At 52.6% G+C, this 20,125-nt stretch overlaps 1 protein-coding gene across 18 annotated transcripts in view; it reads right to left on the bottom strand.

The window, feature by feature from the left end:
• Positions 1-1,792: 1,792 nt before the first annotated feature.
• SCMH1 (Scm polycomb group protein homolog 1) overlaps positions 1,793-20,125 on the bottom strand; it is a 115,050-nt gene continuing 96,717 nt past the window's right edge. For 9 of the 18 annotated variants that reach the window (XM_043532410.1, XM_043532412.1, XM_043532421.1 and 6 more), the window contains 3 exons: positions 15,349-15,552; positions 10,579-10,733; positions 1,793-3,963 (listed from right to left, as the gene is read on the bottom strand). In XM_043532410.1, the coding sequence (XP_043388345.1) occupies positions 3,838-3,963; positions 10,579-10,733; positions 15,349-15,552 (485 nt within the window). In that variant the 3' untranslated portion in view covers positions 1,793-3,837. The remainder of the gene's footprint in view (positions 3,964-10,578; positions 10,734-15,348; positions 15,553-20,125) is intronic. The other 9 variants (XM_043532416.1, XM_043532420.1, XM_037881521.2 and 6 more) reach the window with 2 other exon arrangements.

Below are 20,125 nucleotides of genomic sequence, written 5' to 3'. Positions count from 1 at the left end.
TGACTCGAGCGCTTAGGCCCATCCTGTCACCACGCCATGGGGATAACATCCTGACCTCCTGTAACAGGCCCTGGGATCGGGGCGGTGAGGGCGAGGCCAGAGGAAAGGATGGCCCCATTACAGGCTTTCACCTTCTGCTAGTGTGTGGGAAAATCACTTCTCCGCCCAGCTCCTGAGACTGAGCAACCCCTTCGTGGCCTTGCGTTGCACCGCGACGTGCAGAATGCTTCAGCCGGCTGACACACGGTGGGGCGGGAAGCTCGCCCTGCTCAGAGCCTGGGTAATAGCACTTCATTTAGCAGGACGTCAGCAATGCAGAGCAATGGGCACATGGCCCTGCCTGAGCTGCGCCCCTCACGAGATGGCCGGCCGCGCCGAGGCTTGGGTGATGAAATCCCAGCAGGGAGCTGCCCTGAACAAGGCAGTTGGGGCAGCCGAGCCTAGTTACACTCAGAGCCTTTACGGGGGACTGGGCAGCACCACGGGAGGGTCTGCAGCCGAGCAGCCAGGGCAAGGAGCTCTGGGCAGGGAAGGTGCGTGTGGTGGCGTGTATGGTGTGCTGGGACGTGCAAAGCGTGAGGATGTAGGCAGGGCGTGTGGCCAGAGCCAGGCTGGCTGGTTCTGGCAGAAAGAGCCCTCTGTAAATTGACTGTACTTACCAGAGCAGGTGTGGGACTAGATGACCTCCTTAGGTCCCTTCCAACCCTGATATTCTATGATTCCATAAGCCTGACCCAAGAACTTTGCCGTTACTTTATGTAATTGATTCCATTTAACCAATTTTAGTTCTCATCTATATTTCTTTCTTTTATGAATAAACCTTTCAATTTTGGATTCTAAAGGATTGGCAACAGTGCGATTTGTGGGTAAGATCCGACTTATATATTGACCTGGGTCTGGGACTTGATCCTTTGGGGTCCGGAGAACCTTTTTCCTTTTACTGGGGTATTGGTTTTCATAACCATTCGTCCCCATAACGAGTGGCACTGGTGGTGATACTGGGAAACTGGAGTGTGTAAGGGAATTGCTTGTATGACTTATGGTTAAGCTAGTGGGGTAAAACCAAAGTCCTCTCTGCCTGGCTGGTTTGGTGTGCCTTAGAAGTGAAGAAACCCCAGCTTTGGACTGTAACTGCCCTGCTCTAAGCAATTTGTTCTGAATTGATACTCTCAGAAGTGTCCCACCAAAGGCAGCATCGTTACAGCTCCTCACTAGGCTCCCAGTCAATTCCTTGAGACGCCCAGTCCACAGGGGCTCCCCCAGATGCAGACGGAGGTGAGTGCAGGTGAGGAGAGGGGTAGTAAAGAGACAGAGTTTTAAAGGTTCCAAGGATTAAACACAATCGACTGCTGGGAACTTCAGTTCTGTGATCCCGAGTCAGGCGAGCTGCTGCCACGTCTCTGGCGGTTGGAGTTGCTGTCGCAGGAGACAGCTCTCGCAGAGCCACCGGACTGGCCAGGCAGCTTCCCTGGATTGCATTTGCTGCGGTAGTTTCAAAGGTGTAAATGCTCAGGAGCCGGAGGTACAAATCATGGAGGAGCAGGACTGGGCCAGAGACTGCCAATGGCTCATTCCAATCTGTACGTGGCTGCAGCCTCCAGCAGAACAAGTTTCCAGTGGCAGAGAGCGCCCTCCCTCGTGGAGAAGCAACAGTGCAGGGGCAGACCCCTGCTCGCCATGGGTGAGAAGCCCCCAGGCTGCATGGGGGGCTGACAGCCCTTCAGAATGGGCCTCGCTGCAACAGCAGGCACTTCAAGGCCTCTCTAACCACCGGACAAAGCCAGCCGAGGAACTTTGTTATTCTTTTATTTATAAACAACTCAACATAAAGTAAGTGCAGAGGAAAGCGCTGGCCCCACTGCCCTGGGACCTGCCTGCGAGAGGCCCGTCTGCAGCTGGACAGCAGCAAAGGAAAGGTGAAAACCAAGGCAGAGGTTCCCGGGCCGCTGCTGGCCGTGGGACGGCGAGGGGGCCGAGCCCCTCGCCTCGTTCGTTGTGCTGTGCTGGGCACTGGGGACAGCCGCCAGGATTTAGCAGAGACCTTGTTTTACAAATAGCCTTTTATTACATGTGGGTTTTCTTTCCAATTTCCCCTTAGGGGTAAAGCAGAGCCACATAAGAGCTCCCGTGGCACTCTGAGCCAGGGAGCCCCTGGCTGGGGGAGGACAGACGGCAAGAGGGAAAGGCAGGAGAGGAAAGAAGTGCTTGTGATGGAGATTTCCCTACATCCTGTCCCTTTGGGCAATGTTCTCAGCATGTGGGTAGCAGGCCAGGGTTCAACCCCACCATGCCCTCCGAGCTGACTCATGGGCACACCAAGGGGCAGGGCAGCTCTTCCCTCTGCTTGTCACATGCCAGGCAGTGAGACTGTGCGGGCATTACCCAGCCCTTGTTTTCCATTGCAGGGCTCTAACAGCTGCGACGAAGAGCCTGCTCCCATTGGAGTTCATAAAAAAGTCCCACTGGCTCCCTAGGGAGCAGGCTCCTTCCCCACGGAAGGTGTGGGGCACTGGCGAGGCTCTTCTCCACCCCATTTCTCTACCGCTGCAGCAACTCAGATGTGGGACAGTGGGTCACTGCTCAAGTGCCATCACAAATAAATACATTAAACAGCTTGAAACAAGCTGTGCTGGCCGGGAGCTGGGACAGGCCCAGGAAGGGCAGAAAGAGGGACGGGCCTTCCCAGAAGTTGTGATCCTGCTGTCACACAGCCAGCCCCCGGTCACACACCCCTGGATCCTGCTGATGGGTAGCAGAATGAAATGGAGAGGTAAGGCCATTCTACAGTACCATCCGGACAGACGAACCTTTACATTGCTGGGTAAAGAGCTCTGAGGGTTGCGATTTCATAACAGATACAAAACATTTCATAGTTGTTTCCTAAACAGATGACACCTTAAAAAAGGGAGAATTCAACAGGGCGCCCAGCCCTCCGAGCCCACAGCCCACGCTAACTGGGAAGGCGTCAGTCCTTTCTGGGCTCTCAGCGGTGTCTGCCTCAGCTGAGCTTCCCTCCTTGTCAGAAATAAATACAAAGGAATTGCCACCTTGGCATCGCCAGCATGAGGAAGTCCACCAGCTACGGGCCCCCCGGGGCAGGAGGACCCAGCCAAGGAGGAAAGGCTGCTCTGTCAAGATAGGACTAGCAGGCTTGTGTGACCATGCTCTGGGCTGCAGTCCCCCGCACACAGCCCTTCACGGAAGGCTGGGAGCAGGGTGCACAGTCTTTTAAGCTTGCCATAGTGTTAGTCAGAGTGGATTTGCAACTCCAGGAGTTGGGTTCTCACAGCCTGTCCTGCCCAGCCTGGCATGCCAGCATGGTAGGATCTGCAGCAGAGCTGTCCATCTGACACAGAGCGAGGAAACAAAGCTAGGCCGGACCAGACAGCCAGGAGAGACCAGGGAACCGGGGCAGAGGAAAGACATGAGAGAGTCGCATTCCTGCAGGGGACCAAAGGGGAAAGGATCCAGCACCACAGAAGCCCAGGGCTCTGAAGAGCTCTGCGAAACACAGTGTGTCAGGTGCAGAGGGCCTGGGCTCTGCAGACGAGCGTCAACTGAGGAGTAAAGGAAGGGTTCTTCTGTTTGCGTCAGGACATCCATGAGTCGAGCTCTGTTTGGTCCCCAGGGGAGCCAACAAATTGTCTGTCTCCTTTCACGTGCCCACTGTGCTCCTGACAGTGGAAGGAGGGGGTCAGTGGATCCATGTAGTGATCTGCAGGCAATTCAGGGCCGTGTCTGCCTGCGGTGTATGCATGCGTACCAGTCTGCAGGGGGGCGCGACTGGGTGTGGCCAGGAGCCCGGCATTCCCATGGGCTGTCCCGCAAAGAGTCCTCTCAGAACTTGCCTTGCTTTAGTTTGTCGATGTGGTAGGTGAGCTTCAGCGCCGGACCCAGCTTCAGCCCCATGTACTTCATCATCATGTCGCTCCGCAGGAGGAGCAAGGCTTTGCCGTCAATCTCCTGGCACCAGGGAGCAAGAGAAGGTCAGTGTTAGCAAGGCTCGCTCTGCCCTACAAATCCTGGCACCGGCTGGCACCATCACTAGCCCGAAATCACTGCTTGGCTTAGCCAGGGCACCCCTGGAACTCTCTCTCCCAGGAGTACTGTGGGGGATGCTGGCACCGGGGCTAGGCAGGTTTTCCTTCCCTACACTTCACTAAGTTCTTGTAAACCCCATGGGAACACTTGACTGATGCCAGCCTAACAAGCCTCTGTGTCAGCCATTTCCAAGGCATTCCCTCCCTAGCCACTGCCCCGCAGCTCCCACCAACCCAGGCCAGCCACTCCAACGATCACGAATCCTTCCCATCTGCCCGCCCTTGGCCAAACAAGAACAACCCAACATCCCGGCCGGGCAGATAATTCCTACTGTGAGGCTGGCTCAAGTGGCACTGCCTGGCAGGGAGGGGCTGCAGTTCAGAAAGGAGAAAGACAGAGTCCAAAAGAGCAGGACATTCCTTGCAGTGACTCCCTCCGTCTCCCCCACCTCATCCTCGGCTCCATAAGGAAATCGCAGCTGCTAAACCTTCCACTGTCCACCCCCACCCCCTCTCAGCTCTCTCCCACCCGAGCTGTGCCTCTGCTTAACTGGAGCATTTGGAGGGGGTTGATCAATGACACTCAAAGCATGCCATGGATGGGGCTGTTTAGACAACAGGGATGGTTTGCCGAGCCACAGCCCATTCATAAGGGGTGACTGGGGGTGACTGAGGGCTGTTCGGACATGCACTAAGCGGCTCTAAGCCGTGGTCTGTGGCCCATGGAGGTCGGTTAAAGAGCTGGCTGCTCACATGATACTGACTCCCCCCGGCCTGTTGATTCCAGCTGTTCTAAAAATACCCAGGCTCCTCCCTGCAAAGAGCAGCCCCACATCTCTGTGAAACCAGCGAGAACCAAGGCTCCTGCAGCCACGACTACGTAGGAGGAAGTCAGGAAAGAGAATGTGCCTCCTGCCACAGCCAGATGGAGCCCCCCTTTCATGTCAGCCATTGCTGCGGGGCCACGTGCAGGTGGGTGACTGCCGGGGGAAAGGGAAGTAACATGTTGGATGCTTGGGGCCTCCTCAGGTCTGGGCAGCGCCTGCTAAACCCCAGGACTCTGAACTGGCCTGCTGGCAATGTGCAGTGGGCTTAGCTGGGGAAGCCGGAGATGCCCCCAAATGAACTCTGAAAGTACAAAGGTGAATGTGATTGTGAAACTGATTAAACAGCTACTCTGAGGACTCCCACAAGACAGCCGAACAGAGACCTTGGCCTGTGTCAACACCAAATTCCATCCCGCAAGCACTTTGGGCTTGTGATATTTTGAGGAGTAGAATGAATTACTTTATGGGCTTTGTCTGATAATGTTTTCATCTTCAGATTCCCCCTCTGTCCCTCACTCAGAGAGAAGTCTGTCCAGAGACGGGATTTAAAATCCTGGTTTTTCTGAGGTGGTTCTGGCCAAGAGACAGGCCAGAGTCAGCCAGGGTGCAATGTTGCTGGAGTTCTTTACTTCCCATGACAGGTTTCAGAGTAGCAGCCGTGTTAGTCTGTATTCGCAAAAAGAAAAGGAGTACTTGTGGCACCTTAGCGACTAACCAATTTATTTGAGCATAAGCTTTTGTGAGCTACAGCTCACTTCATCGGATGCATACTGTGGAAAGTATAGAAGATCTTTTTATACACACAAAGCATGAAAAAATGGGTGTTTACCACTACAAAGGGTTTTCTCTCCCCCCACCCCACTCTCTTGCTGGTAACAGCTTATCTAAAGTGATCACTCTCCTTACAATGTGTATGATAATCAAGTTGGGCCATTTCCAGCACAAATCCAGGATTTCTCTCCCCCCCCACAAACCCACTCCACCCCCACGAACATGATACAGTTCTGTAGTGACCTAGAATCCTATTTCTGACGTCTCCGACTCAAGGAATATTTCCAACATACCTCTGAACAACATACTAATCCACAGAGACCTCCCTACCAACACTGCAAAAAGAAGGATTCTAGGTGGACTCCTCCTGAAGGTCGAGACAGCAGACTGGACTTCTACATAGAGTGCTTCCGCCGACGTGCACGGGCTGAAATTGTGGAAAAGCAGCATCACTTGCCCCATAACCTCAGCCATGCGGAACACAATGCCATCCGCAGCCTCAGAAACAACTCTGACATCATAATCAAAAAGGCTGACAAAGGAGGTGCTGTTGTCATCATGAATAGGTCGGAATATGAACAAGAGGCTGCTCGGCAGCTCTCCAAAACCACTTTCTACAAGCCATTACTCTCTGATCCCACTGAGAGTTACCAAAAGAAACTACAGCATTTGCTCAAGAAATTCCCTGAAAAAGCACAAGATCAAATCCACACAGACACACCCCTGGAACCCCGACCTGGGGTATTCTATCTACTACCCAAGATCCATAAACCTGGAAATCCTAGGCGCCCCATCATCTCAGGCATTGGCACCCTGACAGCAGGATTGTCTGGCTATGTAGATTCCCTCCTCAGGCCCTACGCTACCAGCACTCCGAGCTACCTTCGAGACACCACTGACTTCCTGAGGAAACTACAATCCATTGGTGATCTTCCTGATAACACCATCCTGGCCACTATGGATGTAGAAGCCCTCTACACCAACATTCCACACAAAGATGGACTACAAACCGTCAAGAACACTATCCCCGATAATGTCACGGCTAATCTGGTGGCTGAACTTTGTGACTTTGTCCTTACCCATAACTATTTCACATTTGGGGACAATGTATACCTTCAAATCAGCGGCACTGCTATGGGTACCCGCATGGCCCCACAGTATGCCAACATTTTTATGGCTGACTTAGAACAACGCTTCCTCAGCTCTCATCCCCTAAAGCCCCTACTCTACTTGCGCTATATTGATGACATCTTCATCATCTGGACCCATGGAAAAGAAGCCCTTGAGGAATTCCTCCATGATTTCAACAATTTCCATCCCACCATCAACCTCAGCCTGGTCCAGTCCACACAAGAGATCCATTTCCTGGACACTACGGTGCTAATAAGCGATGGTCACATAAACACCACCCTATACCGGAAACCTACTGACCGCTATTCCTACCTACATGTCTCCAGCTTTCACCCTGACCACACCACATGATCCTTTGTCTACAGCCAAGCTCTGCGATACAACCGCATTTGCTCCAACCCCTCAGACAGAGACAAACACCTACAAGATCTCTATCAAGCATTCTTACAACTACAATACCCACCTGCGGAAGTGAAGAAACAGATTGATAGAGCCAGAAGAGTTCCCAGAAGTCACCTACTACAGGACAGGCCTAACAAAGAAAATAACAGAACGCCACTAGCCGTCACCTTCAGTCCCCAACTAAAACCCCTCCAACGCATTATTAAGGACCTACAACCTATCCTGAAGGATGACCCAACACTCTCACAAATCTTGGGAGACAGGCCAGTCCTTGCTTACAGACAGCCTCCCAACCTGAAGCGAATACTCACCAGCAACCACATACCACACAACAGAACCACTAACCCAGGAACCTATCCTTGCAACAAAGCCTGTTGCCAACTGTGCCCACATATCTATTCAGGGGACACCATCACAGGGCCTAATAACATCAGCCACACTATCAGAGGCTCGTTCACCTGCACATCCACCAATGTGATATATGCCATCATGTGCCAGCAATGCCCCTCTGCCATGTACATTGGTCAAACTGGACAGTCTCTACGTAAAAGAATAAATGGACACAAATCAGATCTCAAGAATTATAACATTCCTAAACCAGTCGGAGAACACTTCAATCTCTCTGGTCACGCGATTACAGACATGAAAGTTGCTATATTACAACAGAAAAACTTCAAAACCAGACTCCAGCGAGAGACTGTTGAATTGGAATTCATTTGCAAATTGGATACAATTAACTTAGGCTTGAATAGAGACTGGGAGTGGCTAAGTCATTATGCAAGGTAACCTATTTCCCCTTGTTTTTTCCTACCCCCCCCCCCCCCCAGATGTTCTTGTTAAACCCTGGATTTGTGCTGGAAATGGCCCACCTTGATTACCATACACATTGTAAGGAGAGTGATCACTTTAGATAAGCTATTACTAGCAGGAGAGTGGGGTGGGGGGAGAGAAAACCTTTTGTAGTGGTAAACACCCATTTTTTCATGCTTTGTGTGTATAAAAAGATCTTCTATACTTTCCACAGCATGCATCCGATGAAGTGAGCTGTAGCTCACGAAAGCTCATGCTCAAATAAATTGGTTAGTCTCTAAGGTGCCACAAGTCCTCCTTTTCTTTTTACTTCCCATGGTTATTAACTGCACTAACCTGCACTTTTGTAGCACCTTTCACCCAAGCATTTCAACACACTTCACAAGCATCACTCCCTTTAGCCTCACTGCACCCCATGCACGGGAGCCAAAGGCTCTCCTCCCCACTCAGCAGCGAGCAGAGGGATGGGCTGATCAGGTGACTTGCCTAAGGTCACACAGCGGATCTGTGGCACAGCCAGGAATTGAACCATGGCCTCCTGACTCCCAGACCAGTGCCTTAACCCCACAATTGTTGTTCTCAATTTCTCCTTTGTTTCGTGTTGTTTGGCACACGCTGGAAAGGAAGCAGGATGCTGAGAAGGGGTGTGGTAATGGGGCTGCCCCCAGTAGAGGAATCTGCTATGCCCTAACAAATGGCACAGACTGCACAAGCCCCACCTCACCCCCGATCTAGCCCTTCCTGGGTAGCAGGCAAAGCTTTCCCAGTGGGAAGAGGCGCTGACAGGAGTCACCTGGTGTACAAAGGCACTACTTGCTTCCACGAGACCTAAGGCCCAAAGCACTGCTGAGGGGCTGCCTGCACGGGTGAGGTAATACAACTGTAAACTCACCCCAGGGTGGCCAGACACAAACATCAACGTACCCTCCATCAATTCCAGGCTGTAGCCTAAGGGAACAAACATTCAATGCTCCCAACAGCCGGTCTCTGCTGGCGAGGGCAGGTTTCTGGAAAGGCCAAGCAAACTTCACGTCCTGTGATTCCCCCAGCTGGAGGCAGTGTGGCTAGGTCCACATAGTCAGCCAGTCCCACAGCATGTAAGTCAAACGTGCTTAAAGCTTGAAGCCTGAGCTGGACAAAACCCTTTATTACTGGCCCCCACCTTGTGACATCATCACACACCGTTCTCTGTGCCTGGCTAGGCCACAAGCTCTGAAGGGACAAGAGGCTGTCAGTGGGACAGTTTGCAGGGGGGAGAGTTTAGATGCCTCACTGAAACACACACAGAAAAAGCCTCTAAGAACAAACCACTCAACCTGAACCAAACCAACAGCTACCGTGATTTGAGGGCTCTGAAACTTTCGGTCCAATCTGCACTATCCTGCAAATAGTCACTTTTTTGTCATGAAAACATTTCTCAGAACTGTAGACCCAGCGCCTGCGGCATTAACCCTTGGTAAAGCACCAGACACTCTTCTCATATAATTTAAGAAGCATCTTCCCATTTCAGAGCCATCTGTACTGTCTACTGATAAAAAGTGTCTCCCACCGAGCACCAGCAGCTGCCAATGTGCCTCCTCAAATGGACGAGATCACAAAATTTAAAAAAGTCACCAGAAGTCAGGACGTGCAACTTTCAACCTGCAGCTGCAACCTGTGCTCAGGGAACGTAAGGCCTGCTGGGCATTCCAGTCCCATGCCAGGAGAGCACATAAGCATGTGAGTCGTGCCACTGACTTCCTGTGGGATGAGAGACAGGCTTGGAATTAAGCATGTGCTTAAATGCTCTGCTGGAACATGGCCAGGTGCTCAGCATCTTCCAGGTTCAGGTGCACGCAGCACGGTCCTATCTTGTTTTTCTGGCTGCACCTGCATTACCATTTAGGATGTGAAATGACAGCAAAAAGTAGCAAAGGGCCTGCTGGAACCTCATAGTTGGGGTTTCCACCCTTGTAATTTTAACCATACACCCTTCTCAGTGAATTACTGCAGGGTTTTACATTTAACAGAGATACACGAGGACATACAGACCTGGAACCTTTCAATCCAACCTGTCCTGTGGTGGTGGAAGGGTCTTTTGACCAGCAATTCACTGCCATTCAATAGGATTCATCATGAGGGAGACATTTCCCTGCAGGGGAGGTGCATTTCAAGGTTCCAGGAGTGACCATTATTTCAGTAAAGAGAGTAAATAGTAAGTGTCACAGTTCTTTTGGTGTTGAAGACCCTGAGTCCGATCCCAGCTGAGAGCTGGAACGCCTGCCCATGTTCACAGCCTTGGAGTGCGGCACAAGAGTATTTGGTGATGCTCTGCCCTATCTCTCTGGGGATACACATAGATGTTCACATCACTTGAGTTACCTTCAGCCACAGAGGAAGTGACGCCTGATCTCACTGGGGCAAGGCTAGGTTAGATCTCTCCGAACACAGCACTAGTAAATGTACCTTGGGGGTGACCCTGCATTGGCCAGAGAGCTGGACTTGAGCATCTAACTGGGTTTTTCTGCCTCCATCTCTATGACTGAGAGAGTTAACATCACTGGAGCACCCCAATTTACACCAGAGGAGGATTCGGCCCTCCAGCTGGATATACACACAGATATATTTACGTGTTTTCGAAAGAGATCGGCATGGGGTCCCAGCTGTGGATCAGCTTCTCGTACGAAATACATCACGTCCTCCACTGTCCAGGAAGAGGGGTCTCGGCTGTTCAGCCGGGAGGTGTCTCTAGGTCCTAGGTATCTATCAGAGCCTGAAGGGTGAGACAATGAGAGAGAAACAGTTACAGCATCAGCGTTCCGGACGATGCCAGCACAGTGCTGGTGTGGATAGTGCTGGGGTGCAAGGGTGGATATCAGCACAGAGCTGAAATGGCCACGGGCTGGGAGTTCAAGCTGAGGCCAGCATGGCAATGGTGTGAACAGGGAGTAAAGGCTGAGGGCAACATGGTGATTGCACAGATAGGTGGAGAATTAAGGCTGAGGCCAGCAGGGTGCTGGTACAGACAGGGGTGGGAGTTAAGGGTGAAGGAAGCCCAGCGCTGGGGTGGACGGGGGTGGGATTAAGGTTGAGGGCAGCACAGCGCTGGGGCAGACGGGGTGGGATTAACACTGAGGGCAGCATGGTGTTGGTGCGGACGGGGTAGGATTAAGGCTGAGGGCAGCACGGCGCTGGCACGGATGGGGTGGGATTAAGGCTGAGGAAAGCACGGCGCTGGGGCAGACGGGGTGGGATTACGGCTGAGGGCAGCATGGTGCTGGGATTAAGGCTGAGGGCAGCACGGCACTGGCGTGGACGGGGTGGGATTAGGGCTGAGGGCAGCATGGTGCTGGTGCAGACGGGGGTGGGATTAAGGCTGAGGACAGCACAGCGCTGCGGCGGACAGGGTGGGATTAAGTCTGAGGACATCACGGTGCTGGGGCGGATGGGGTGGGATTACGGCTGAGGGCAGCACGGTGCTGGGATTAAGGCTGAGGGCAGCACGGCGCTGGGATTAAGGCTGAGGGCAGCACGGCGCTGCGGCGGATGGGGTGGGATTATGGCTGAGGGCAGCACGGTGCTGGGGCAGACGGGGGTGGGATTAAGGTTGAGGACAGCACAGCGCTGGGGCAGATGGGGTGGGATTAACGCTGAGGGCAGCATGGTGTTGGTGCGGACGGGGTAGGATTAAGGCTGAGGGCAGCACGGCGCTGGGGCAGATGGGGTGGGATTAACGCTGAGGGCAGCATGGTGTTGGTGCGGACGGGGTAGGATTAAGGCTGAGGGCAGCACGGCGCTGCGGCGGATGGGGTGGGATTACGGCTGAGGGCAGCACGGTGCTGGGATTAAAGCTGAGGGCAGCATGGCGCTGGGGCAGACGGGGGTGGGATTAACGCTGAGGACAGCACAGCGCTGGGACAGACGGGGTGGGATTAACACTGAGGGCAGCATGGTGTTGGTGCTGACGGGGTAGGATTAAGGCTGAGGGCAGCATGGCGCTGCAGCGGATGGGGTGGGATTACGGCTGAGGGCAGCACGGTGCTGGGATTAAGGCTGAGGGCAGCATGGCGCTGGGGCAGACGGGGTGGGATTAACGCTGAGGACAGCACAGCGCTGGGACAGACGGGGTGGGATTAACACTGAGGGCAGCATGGTGTTGGTGCGGACGGGGTAGGATTAAGGCTGAGGGCAGCATGGCGCTGGCGTGCATGTGGATGGGAGTTTAGGTTTAGGTTGTGATTTACCCCTCTCTCCTGGTTTCTCTCTTACCCTTTCTGAAACGTTGCCAGACACCATGTTAAGAACGCACCCTGGCAGGGCCTGAGCTCTCCCTTGTCTTTTGCAAACTCAACACAGCACCCTCCAGTTCTCCCTAGAGCTGCAGGCTCCCCTCCTCCAACCCCTTCCAGGTGCCTGTGACCATATCGCCGTCTGCCTCTCTTGCCTGATTCTTCCCCTGTGCCCTCGTGGCCAGAACAGTCCCCACTCAGCAGGGGTCCCTTGTACCCAGCTATGTTTCCAGCTACTACCCCTTCTCCCTCCTTTTGTTTCTCTTCCCAACTCATTAAGTGCATCGTTCACAGCCACTTTCTACAGCTCCATTCTGGAATCTGGCTTCTGTCCTCTACTGAAACTGTTCTCGCCAAGGACTCGAACACCCTCCCCTTGGCCTGGCTCCACCTCCATCCTACTTGGCTGCTCTGTGCTCGTTACACTGCTGAGCACTTCTTCTTTGCTGACATCGTGACTTCTCCCCGCTTCATCCAGCCCAGCTGGTGAGGGCACCCTCCTTGCCCATTCTGACCTCCATCCTGAACGCCTAGACTGCCTCCCTTTCCACTGGATCAGCTTCAGGCTTCGTGCGATTACTTTCAGGGGCTCACAAAACTCTACCTCTGCTTACTTATCCGCTCGTTTCTTATCAAGTCGAGGCCGCTGGGAACTGGTGGGAGGGGGTGGCAAGGTGGCTGAATGACGGAGGGAGGATGGAAAATGTATCACATTCGTTAAACAAAAGCAGAGCATTAGCCTGATCGCTCTAATCCTACATTACACCCACTTCCCGCACCTAGCATCTTCCTTTGTCCTGGGGCAGGGACTATCTTTCTGGGTGTTTGTGAAGCTCCTACCACAGTGGTCCCCAAACTTTATAACTTGTGCCCTCCCTTGCCCCGTCCACGCCACCTCCAGCCCCCGAGCTGGGGCTGCAGCTCTGGGAGTGGGGGGACACAGACAAGGGTAAAGGGGTCAAGACTGGGGCCACAGCTGGGGGTGGGGCCAGGGCTAGAGTCTCGGTCGGGGCTGGCAGCTGAGACACCAGTAGCTGGGACACTGGCAGCCGGGGACAGGAGCAGAGCTGGGTGGCACTCCTCCCCCGACCCCAGCCATGCCCCCCTGAAAGTTTCTCTGCACCCCCCCTGGGAGGGAGGAGCGCACAGCATAGTTTGGGGACCTCTGTCCTACATAGTGGTGCTGCTGCAAGCTAACCACCACCAGCCTTCTCAGGGAGCTCTCAGCTCCTCCTTGGTCTCTTCCTGAAGGTAAAGAGATCCCTTGTGCTGTTCCCGAGCTATGGTGAGTGAAGGGAATAGCTTTTCTCCAAAGAGCTGAACAGAGCTGTGGCAAAAAGAGAAGAGGCTTGATCCTTGGTCTGGCCCTGTTGCTCACTGGCTGCACTTGCTAGGTCGGAAAACTTTGGTTTGGTTTTACAGAATAACAAACGTTTGAAAGTGGTTCCCTGGGCAAGTAAAGCAGATTTTCCAATATGCCCCATTGGACCCTGCCTCATTGTTGCCTCTTACTATGCCCTGCTCCAGCTCTTCAGTCTCCTTGTTTCTCCCACTACATTGAGGGGTTTATTTGGAACGTGCAGACATTATTTTTGCCATTTAAACTGACAGTGTTTTCAATTAAACGGAGAGAAAAGTTCCAGTTTTGAGGGACAAGAAGGGAGCGGCACGGCTGGCAGGGGGGAGGAGTTTGTGCATTGTAAAGGATCCCTTGAACCGCACATTTCTAAGGGAAATTACATGCCCAGGTCTGGCAATGCCACACCTACAGACACTAGTGAACCTTCCAATGCCTACAAAGCCCACGGTTTGCCAAGCTGGCCTTTGCCAACTGGCACCCATTAGAGAACTGGGATCTTTTCATTTGTTAAAAATAATCAAAGAAATACAAAAAATGTTAAAGCAACTAAAGCTCCCATGGGTAAGCACTCAAGGGTCAGGAAATGCCAAGTAAAGGGTGAACGCAATACTGTAGCTCTGTCCTCTTGAGCATGTGCATTACGATACAGCTGTTAAATATAATCACGGCTTATCTTAATGACACATATGCAGCTAAACTTGTAGAATACTGTTTTTAATATTAAAACACGTGTCCCTATAAGTAAAGCCTGCATTGTTACATACACACCCAGGCAGACTGCAGGCTGAATGTTCAGCTCTCATTTCCTGTCTCCTGAACGCTGAATTGTGCAACCTTAACATGCCATCAACAGAGTCTCTTTGTGTTTGCACATGCCGCACCCAGTTCTCCATGGTGCTGCAGCCTCTCTGTGGCTCTGCTCCCTTCAGGTGCTTCGCCTGTCTCACGAGGAGCTGCCATCCACACAGACCCGCAGTATCTCAGCTCTCGGGCGTCGGGGTCAGTTGTGCACAATGCCATGGAGAAGGGGACCCAACTCCTAAGTGCGCTGTGTTGCTGCTGGTTTTAACTCTCGCTACCTTGGTGAGGTCGTGCACACAGGCACACGTCATTTCCTTACAAACAGATGGGTTTGGCACACGTGCCGATTTACTGCATTTAGCAGCTTCACTGCACCTGTGCTACACACCGGTTATTTTATAGCTATCACAATAGAACTGACGTGTCACTAGTGATCGGCAAGCACCCACTCAACTAGGTTCACCTCTTCCATTCATCAGCTGCCTGATATGCATCCCATCTGCCCACACATCCACCCTGCATGTCCTCATTCATAACTCTGCTAGTCAGTTCTCCTCACTCGAGCTGCTTCCCGTCCATTCAGCTACCACCCCTCAAATCCCCACCCATTCAGCAATCGACTCATCACCTGAACTGCTTCAGCTTACACACCCCAACGTGTTCATCAGCAGCTGCACACTTAGCCAGCCACCCAGCTCATCATTTCTACCCATTCAGCCACTGACCTCCACATCCCTAGTCAGCCCCCACGCCGTTCACTGACTGTCCACCCACAACTCCACCCAACGTACCATCCATCTCGAGAACATTTGTCTTAACAAACTGCCTATTTAACTGACAATGTAGAGGCCAGTCTCGGGTACTTGCTGGCATTAGAAAGATGTAACGGGAGTTAGCAAAGCTCCATATTGCCAAAGAGCCTTGGCGGGATGACTTACCCCCTGAGCTAAGCCTACGCAAGGCAGAAGCATTGCCCTGAGTGAGGCTAGAGGGCTGGTGCAGATGCCTGTATCCCTGCAAGCGGTAGTCTCTGCAGTTCCTGCTGGGGCTGGATGAATTGACAGAGTTCAAGGCAGAGTCCATTGGGTCCAAGCGAGGTTCCAGGGGACCTGGGAGGCCATCTCCCAGAACAAAGGTTTCACCTGTAAGGCACCAAGCTGCAGTCAGAACCAATAAGGGGTATGCAGTACAGTTACAATTCTATACAGCACACACAAGCAGCAGCAGCAGCAGCATTCCCTGTATGGTGTGCCGGAGGAATCAGACGGAAAGGGGTCATTGATTAAGTGCTGCAACGTGGTGTTTGTCTAGCAAGTTTCAGTCCTGCTGCTCTTGAGCGCCATTTAGCTGCATTTATGGTTCATACCAAGGCGTGTGCCCTACCCGTTCCTTTTGTAGCATCAGCACCAGTTCCATCCTGCACTCTCACATCCTCCTGCTGCTTCCACAAGCACCTTCCTTTGCCTGCCAGTGGCAGACAAGGGTGGGAAGTCGCCTGCTCTGAATAAGATTTGGAAGTGTTCCCCAAATCCACGCAGAAGGGGAATTCCTTCTCCGGCTCACAATTCCACCAGTGGGAACAGGATCTCTGGGACAATCTGAGTTACAGGCATTTTGTTCTTTCCTGCTCTCCCCCTCCCTTTGCTATCATCCACTAATGTGAACCCTCCCTCCCCAACTGAGCACCATCTCAGCCCCCTGTTGGGTCGGGGAATTGGGCCAGGAAGTGAATTGACCCCCCTGGTCTTCACACACACACTGGTTCTATTGCTTGAAAGGAAGACAGAGCCGGCGGTGGCTTGCAGAGCCCATATGGGACCCGAGGCTCCAAAGCCTTGCCTGCTTTACTTATCCTTACTGCTGGCCGCAGCAGCCAAGGGTTAAGCTCTTGCTCTAAGAACAGCTCTCTGAGTGGAAGGAAGTGTTGCCTTGGGACCCAGAGCCACAGGACTGGGTTGAGCCCTTCTGGGTCATTCTCTTGATGTAGGCACCCTCAAAGGACGGGCCCAGCTGACTGGCTTTGCTCGGGTTTTCCAGCTGTTGACACAGGCCTTTTATGGACACTGGCACAGGCTTTCCCCAGACAGCACCAGGTCCCCTTCATCAACCACCAGGGTTAGTTCTAATGTCACTCGCCATTGTCACTGCTGCTGTCAGGCTGGCTCCAGGGCTGAGGTGCCATTAACCATCCGCCACTGTCCCTTTCAACCTGCCAGGAGGGCTCTATGCGAACGCAGAACTGGGCTCAATAACGTGCCCAACAGGCTGTTGTTCTCCTCATTTAAAATGAGGCTTCCCAGAGGGTCTTGCAGATAGAGGCGTGGGAGGCCCTGCCATGAGGCTGGGGCCTTAGCAGGGATGTAACGTTACTGCAGCTAGTAACATGACGGCTGAGCTTGAGTGAGGCCTCTGCAGCTGAGAACAACGGACGCGCTCACGCTGCCCCGTCCCTGGTGCCAGTGGGAGGGAGCGGGCAGCAGGGTGCTCTCGCTGCAGGCCCACACTATTGGAATTCACTTTCTCTCTAGCTTGACTCGAAGCAGGATTTACTGACCTCTGGGGCACCTACTAGGTTCCCCTTTTCCCCAGGCGATGGGGGAAGGCTGGGGAACGAGATGGGGGGAGAAGGTGGGCTGTATGTTCTGGATGGTTATATGATGTTCGTAGGGATGATTTACAGCTTAAGCAAGCGCATCTAATGCCCTGGGGTACTCTCCTTTGCTGTGAATGGTTCTGTGCATATTTTGTGCAAGAGTCGTGAATGGTCAGGATGGATTCTGCTAACGAAGGCATAGCTGCTACACGACAAAGTCAGCCCCGCCAGCCCAGAGCCCTACGGAACCATTCCAGGCCAGTTCTGTGTGAAGGACTTGCTAAGTCTAACTGCAAGAGAAGAAAGCGGTTAATAGACCAAGGCGTGTTGCCTTTGTACCAAATGTGCTATGCAGCCATCGCAGGACACGCTTCCCAGACCGGCCACAAGAGCAACTTTTCCCAGGGCCAGCAAAGAGACGCTTACAACAGTTCTGAGTCATTTGAGCTGCCACTCCGCTGCTGTGGCCTGAGAGGAGGGAGACACGAAGCCTGGGCAGCTGCTCCTCCGGGCACCTGGGTTTCTTCCCTTGGCCTGCAGAAAACGGCTTCATGAGCCTACAGCCAAACCGAGCCCAATGCAGGAGCATGACGCGGGGATGGGAGCAGAGGAAAAGGGTAAATAACCGAGTAATAAAACCCACACAACAACCACCAGATCTGATGTGGGAAACTGTGCTACCATCCCCAGCACGTGAGCCCACATTGCAGCCGTGCTGGAACTACAGAGCCATGGGACAGCTTAGACTACAGCTGTGGAAGAGGGTAATAAATAGGTTTTTACTGCCCACTTCCACAGCTGTAGTCTCAGTTGTCCCTTGGCTCTGCAGTTCCAGCATGGCTCAACGGCGGTGGGATGCACCGACACCTGACATGGATCACCCACAGCGACAGCACTCGAAGAGGAAAGAGTAATATCGAGAGCAATCTTCTCCCAGGCAGGCAGAAAGACACTTCCTGGGAGCTGGCTAAAGATATGCAAGTAAACAAGATTAAGAGCTGCAAACCAATCCAATGGCATTAGGAATGCTGGGGGCTGAGGTCACTGAGATCACTGTGCTGAGCTGGGAATGAATCGGAGTGCTCTCTGGTCCATAATGGGGTGGAGCTTTTGCCTTCCTTTTGTGATGAGGAAACAACAGGAGTGAAATCCCTTTCCCTGAAGCTGCTGAGGAAACAACTTTATTGTTCCAAGTTATAGAAGGACTGTAACTTTCAAAGCAAGTGGGGAAGGCAGATGGGTTCAGGGCACCGGACGTTGTAACTCTTCTAAGTTAACTCTAGCACACTCCAGTCATGGGCAATGCCACTCCATGCAATGCCTGGGAGGAGGGGTAAAGGGGACTAAGTCCACAGCAGATGAGCCAATGCTCAGTTTGGCATCAGAGGAGGCAGCAGGAATATCAGACTTGCGACGGTGGAGGCCAGATTTCTGCCTGGCACGGTAAGAAAGATTTCAGCCACGTCCATTTCTGCCCATTCAGTGCTAGAACAGATTGAGGCGACCTGGGCGTCTAAACAGCTTTTCTATTTGAAGGGCAACTGATAAATGACCAGACTTCAAAGTGGACGGAGAATTTTCACCTTCTCTAGTCTCTCAACTGGACCTTCAAGAGGGAGATCTTCCTCCTTCCGTGAGCAGTCCAGAGCACTTCAAGCAATCCGCTCGCCTCAGGCTGACAGCTGTGACTACAGATGGGACACCAGAGACAGGTTTTGGAGGATGTTTTGCCACTTATATCTGTCACTATCTTTCGTCTCCTTCTCATACTTCTTGGGGTGGGGGCGTGGGAGGCTAGTAAAGGACTTATCTTGTGCCACCAAAGAAGAATGGTGCTAGACAGAGTCAGAAACTCCTTTTGGTTTTATCAGCCTGCCCAGATCCTCTTGGCACCAAACTGAGATATCCTGAGACTGGAACTGCAAAAAGCAATTACTCACCTTCTCGTAACTGTTGTTTTGAAGGTGCACCCGAGGACGGAGCACCTGTCTCAACACTGGATCCTTCCCCGTGTTTTTTTAACCGTCTATCCCACTTCTACCATGCGTGGTCCCAAATAACATTAGACCGCTGGGTTCTTCGCACAGTGGAAGTGGGATATTCTTGCCAATTCTGCTCCTACTCTCCCTTCCCACCCCCCTTCCCCATCCTGCTTCAAGGACCCTTTTCATGAGCAACTCCTCATCCAGGAGGTGCAGGCGCTCCTCGCCATAGGAATGGTGAAGGAGGTTCTTGAAGAGCTATGGGCAAGGAATTCTGTTCCCACTATTTCCTAATCCCCACGGCAAAGGGGGGGTCTCAGACCCATTCTAGACCTGCGAGTACTCAACAAGTTCATGGTAAAGTTCAAGTTCCGCATTGTCTCCCTCAATATAATTATCCCTTCCCTGGAGCTGGGAGACTGATTCGCCGCCCTCAACATAAAAGACGTGTACTTTCACATAAAAAGAAAAGGAGTACTAGTGGCACCTTAGAGGCTAACCAATTTATTTGAGCATAAGCTTTCGTGAGCTACAGCTCACTTCATCCGATGCATCCAATGCATCCAATGAAGTGAGCTGTAGCTCAAGGAAGCTTATGCGCAAATAAATTGGTTAGTCTCTAAGATGCCACTAGTACTCCTTTTCTTTTTGCGAATACAGACTAACACGGCTGCTACTCTGATACTTTCACATAGTGATTCGCCCCGCTCACAGACGCTTCTTAAGGTTCATGATTGACCAGTAACATGATCAGTTCACGGTCCTTCCCTCTGGCCTGTCGACAGCCCTACGACTGTTCACCAAGTGCATGTCGGTGGTAGCAGCCTTCCTCTGAAGGAGGCAGGTGCAGGTATACCTTTTACCTTGACAGCTGGCTACTTGGGGCACACCAGAGAGCAGGTGGAGTCGCAGGTCAGTCTGGTCACATCCACGTTTGAGAGACTCGGTCTCCTCCTCAACGTGAACAAGTCAACCTTGTCACCGACCCACAGAATATAATTTATCGGGGCAGTGTTGGACTCGATCCAGGCAAGAGCATGTCTGCCGGAGTCCTGATTCCAAGCCATGGCATGCATAATTCAATGCATGAGAGAGTACCCAACTACTACAGCGAGGAATTGCCTCAGCCTCCTCGGTCAC

Source organism: Chelonia mydas, chromosome 19 (genome assembly GCF_015237465.2).
Source record: "Chelonia mydas isolate rCheMyd1 chromosome 19, rCheMyd1.pri.v2, whole genome shotgun sequence".
Lineage (NCBI taxonomy): Eukaryota > Metazoa > Chordata > Testudines > Cheloniidae > Chelonia > Chelonia mydas.
This window is presented reverse-complemented; position numbering and strand designations above follow the sequence as displayed.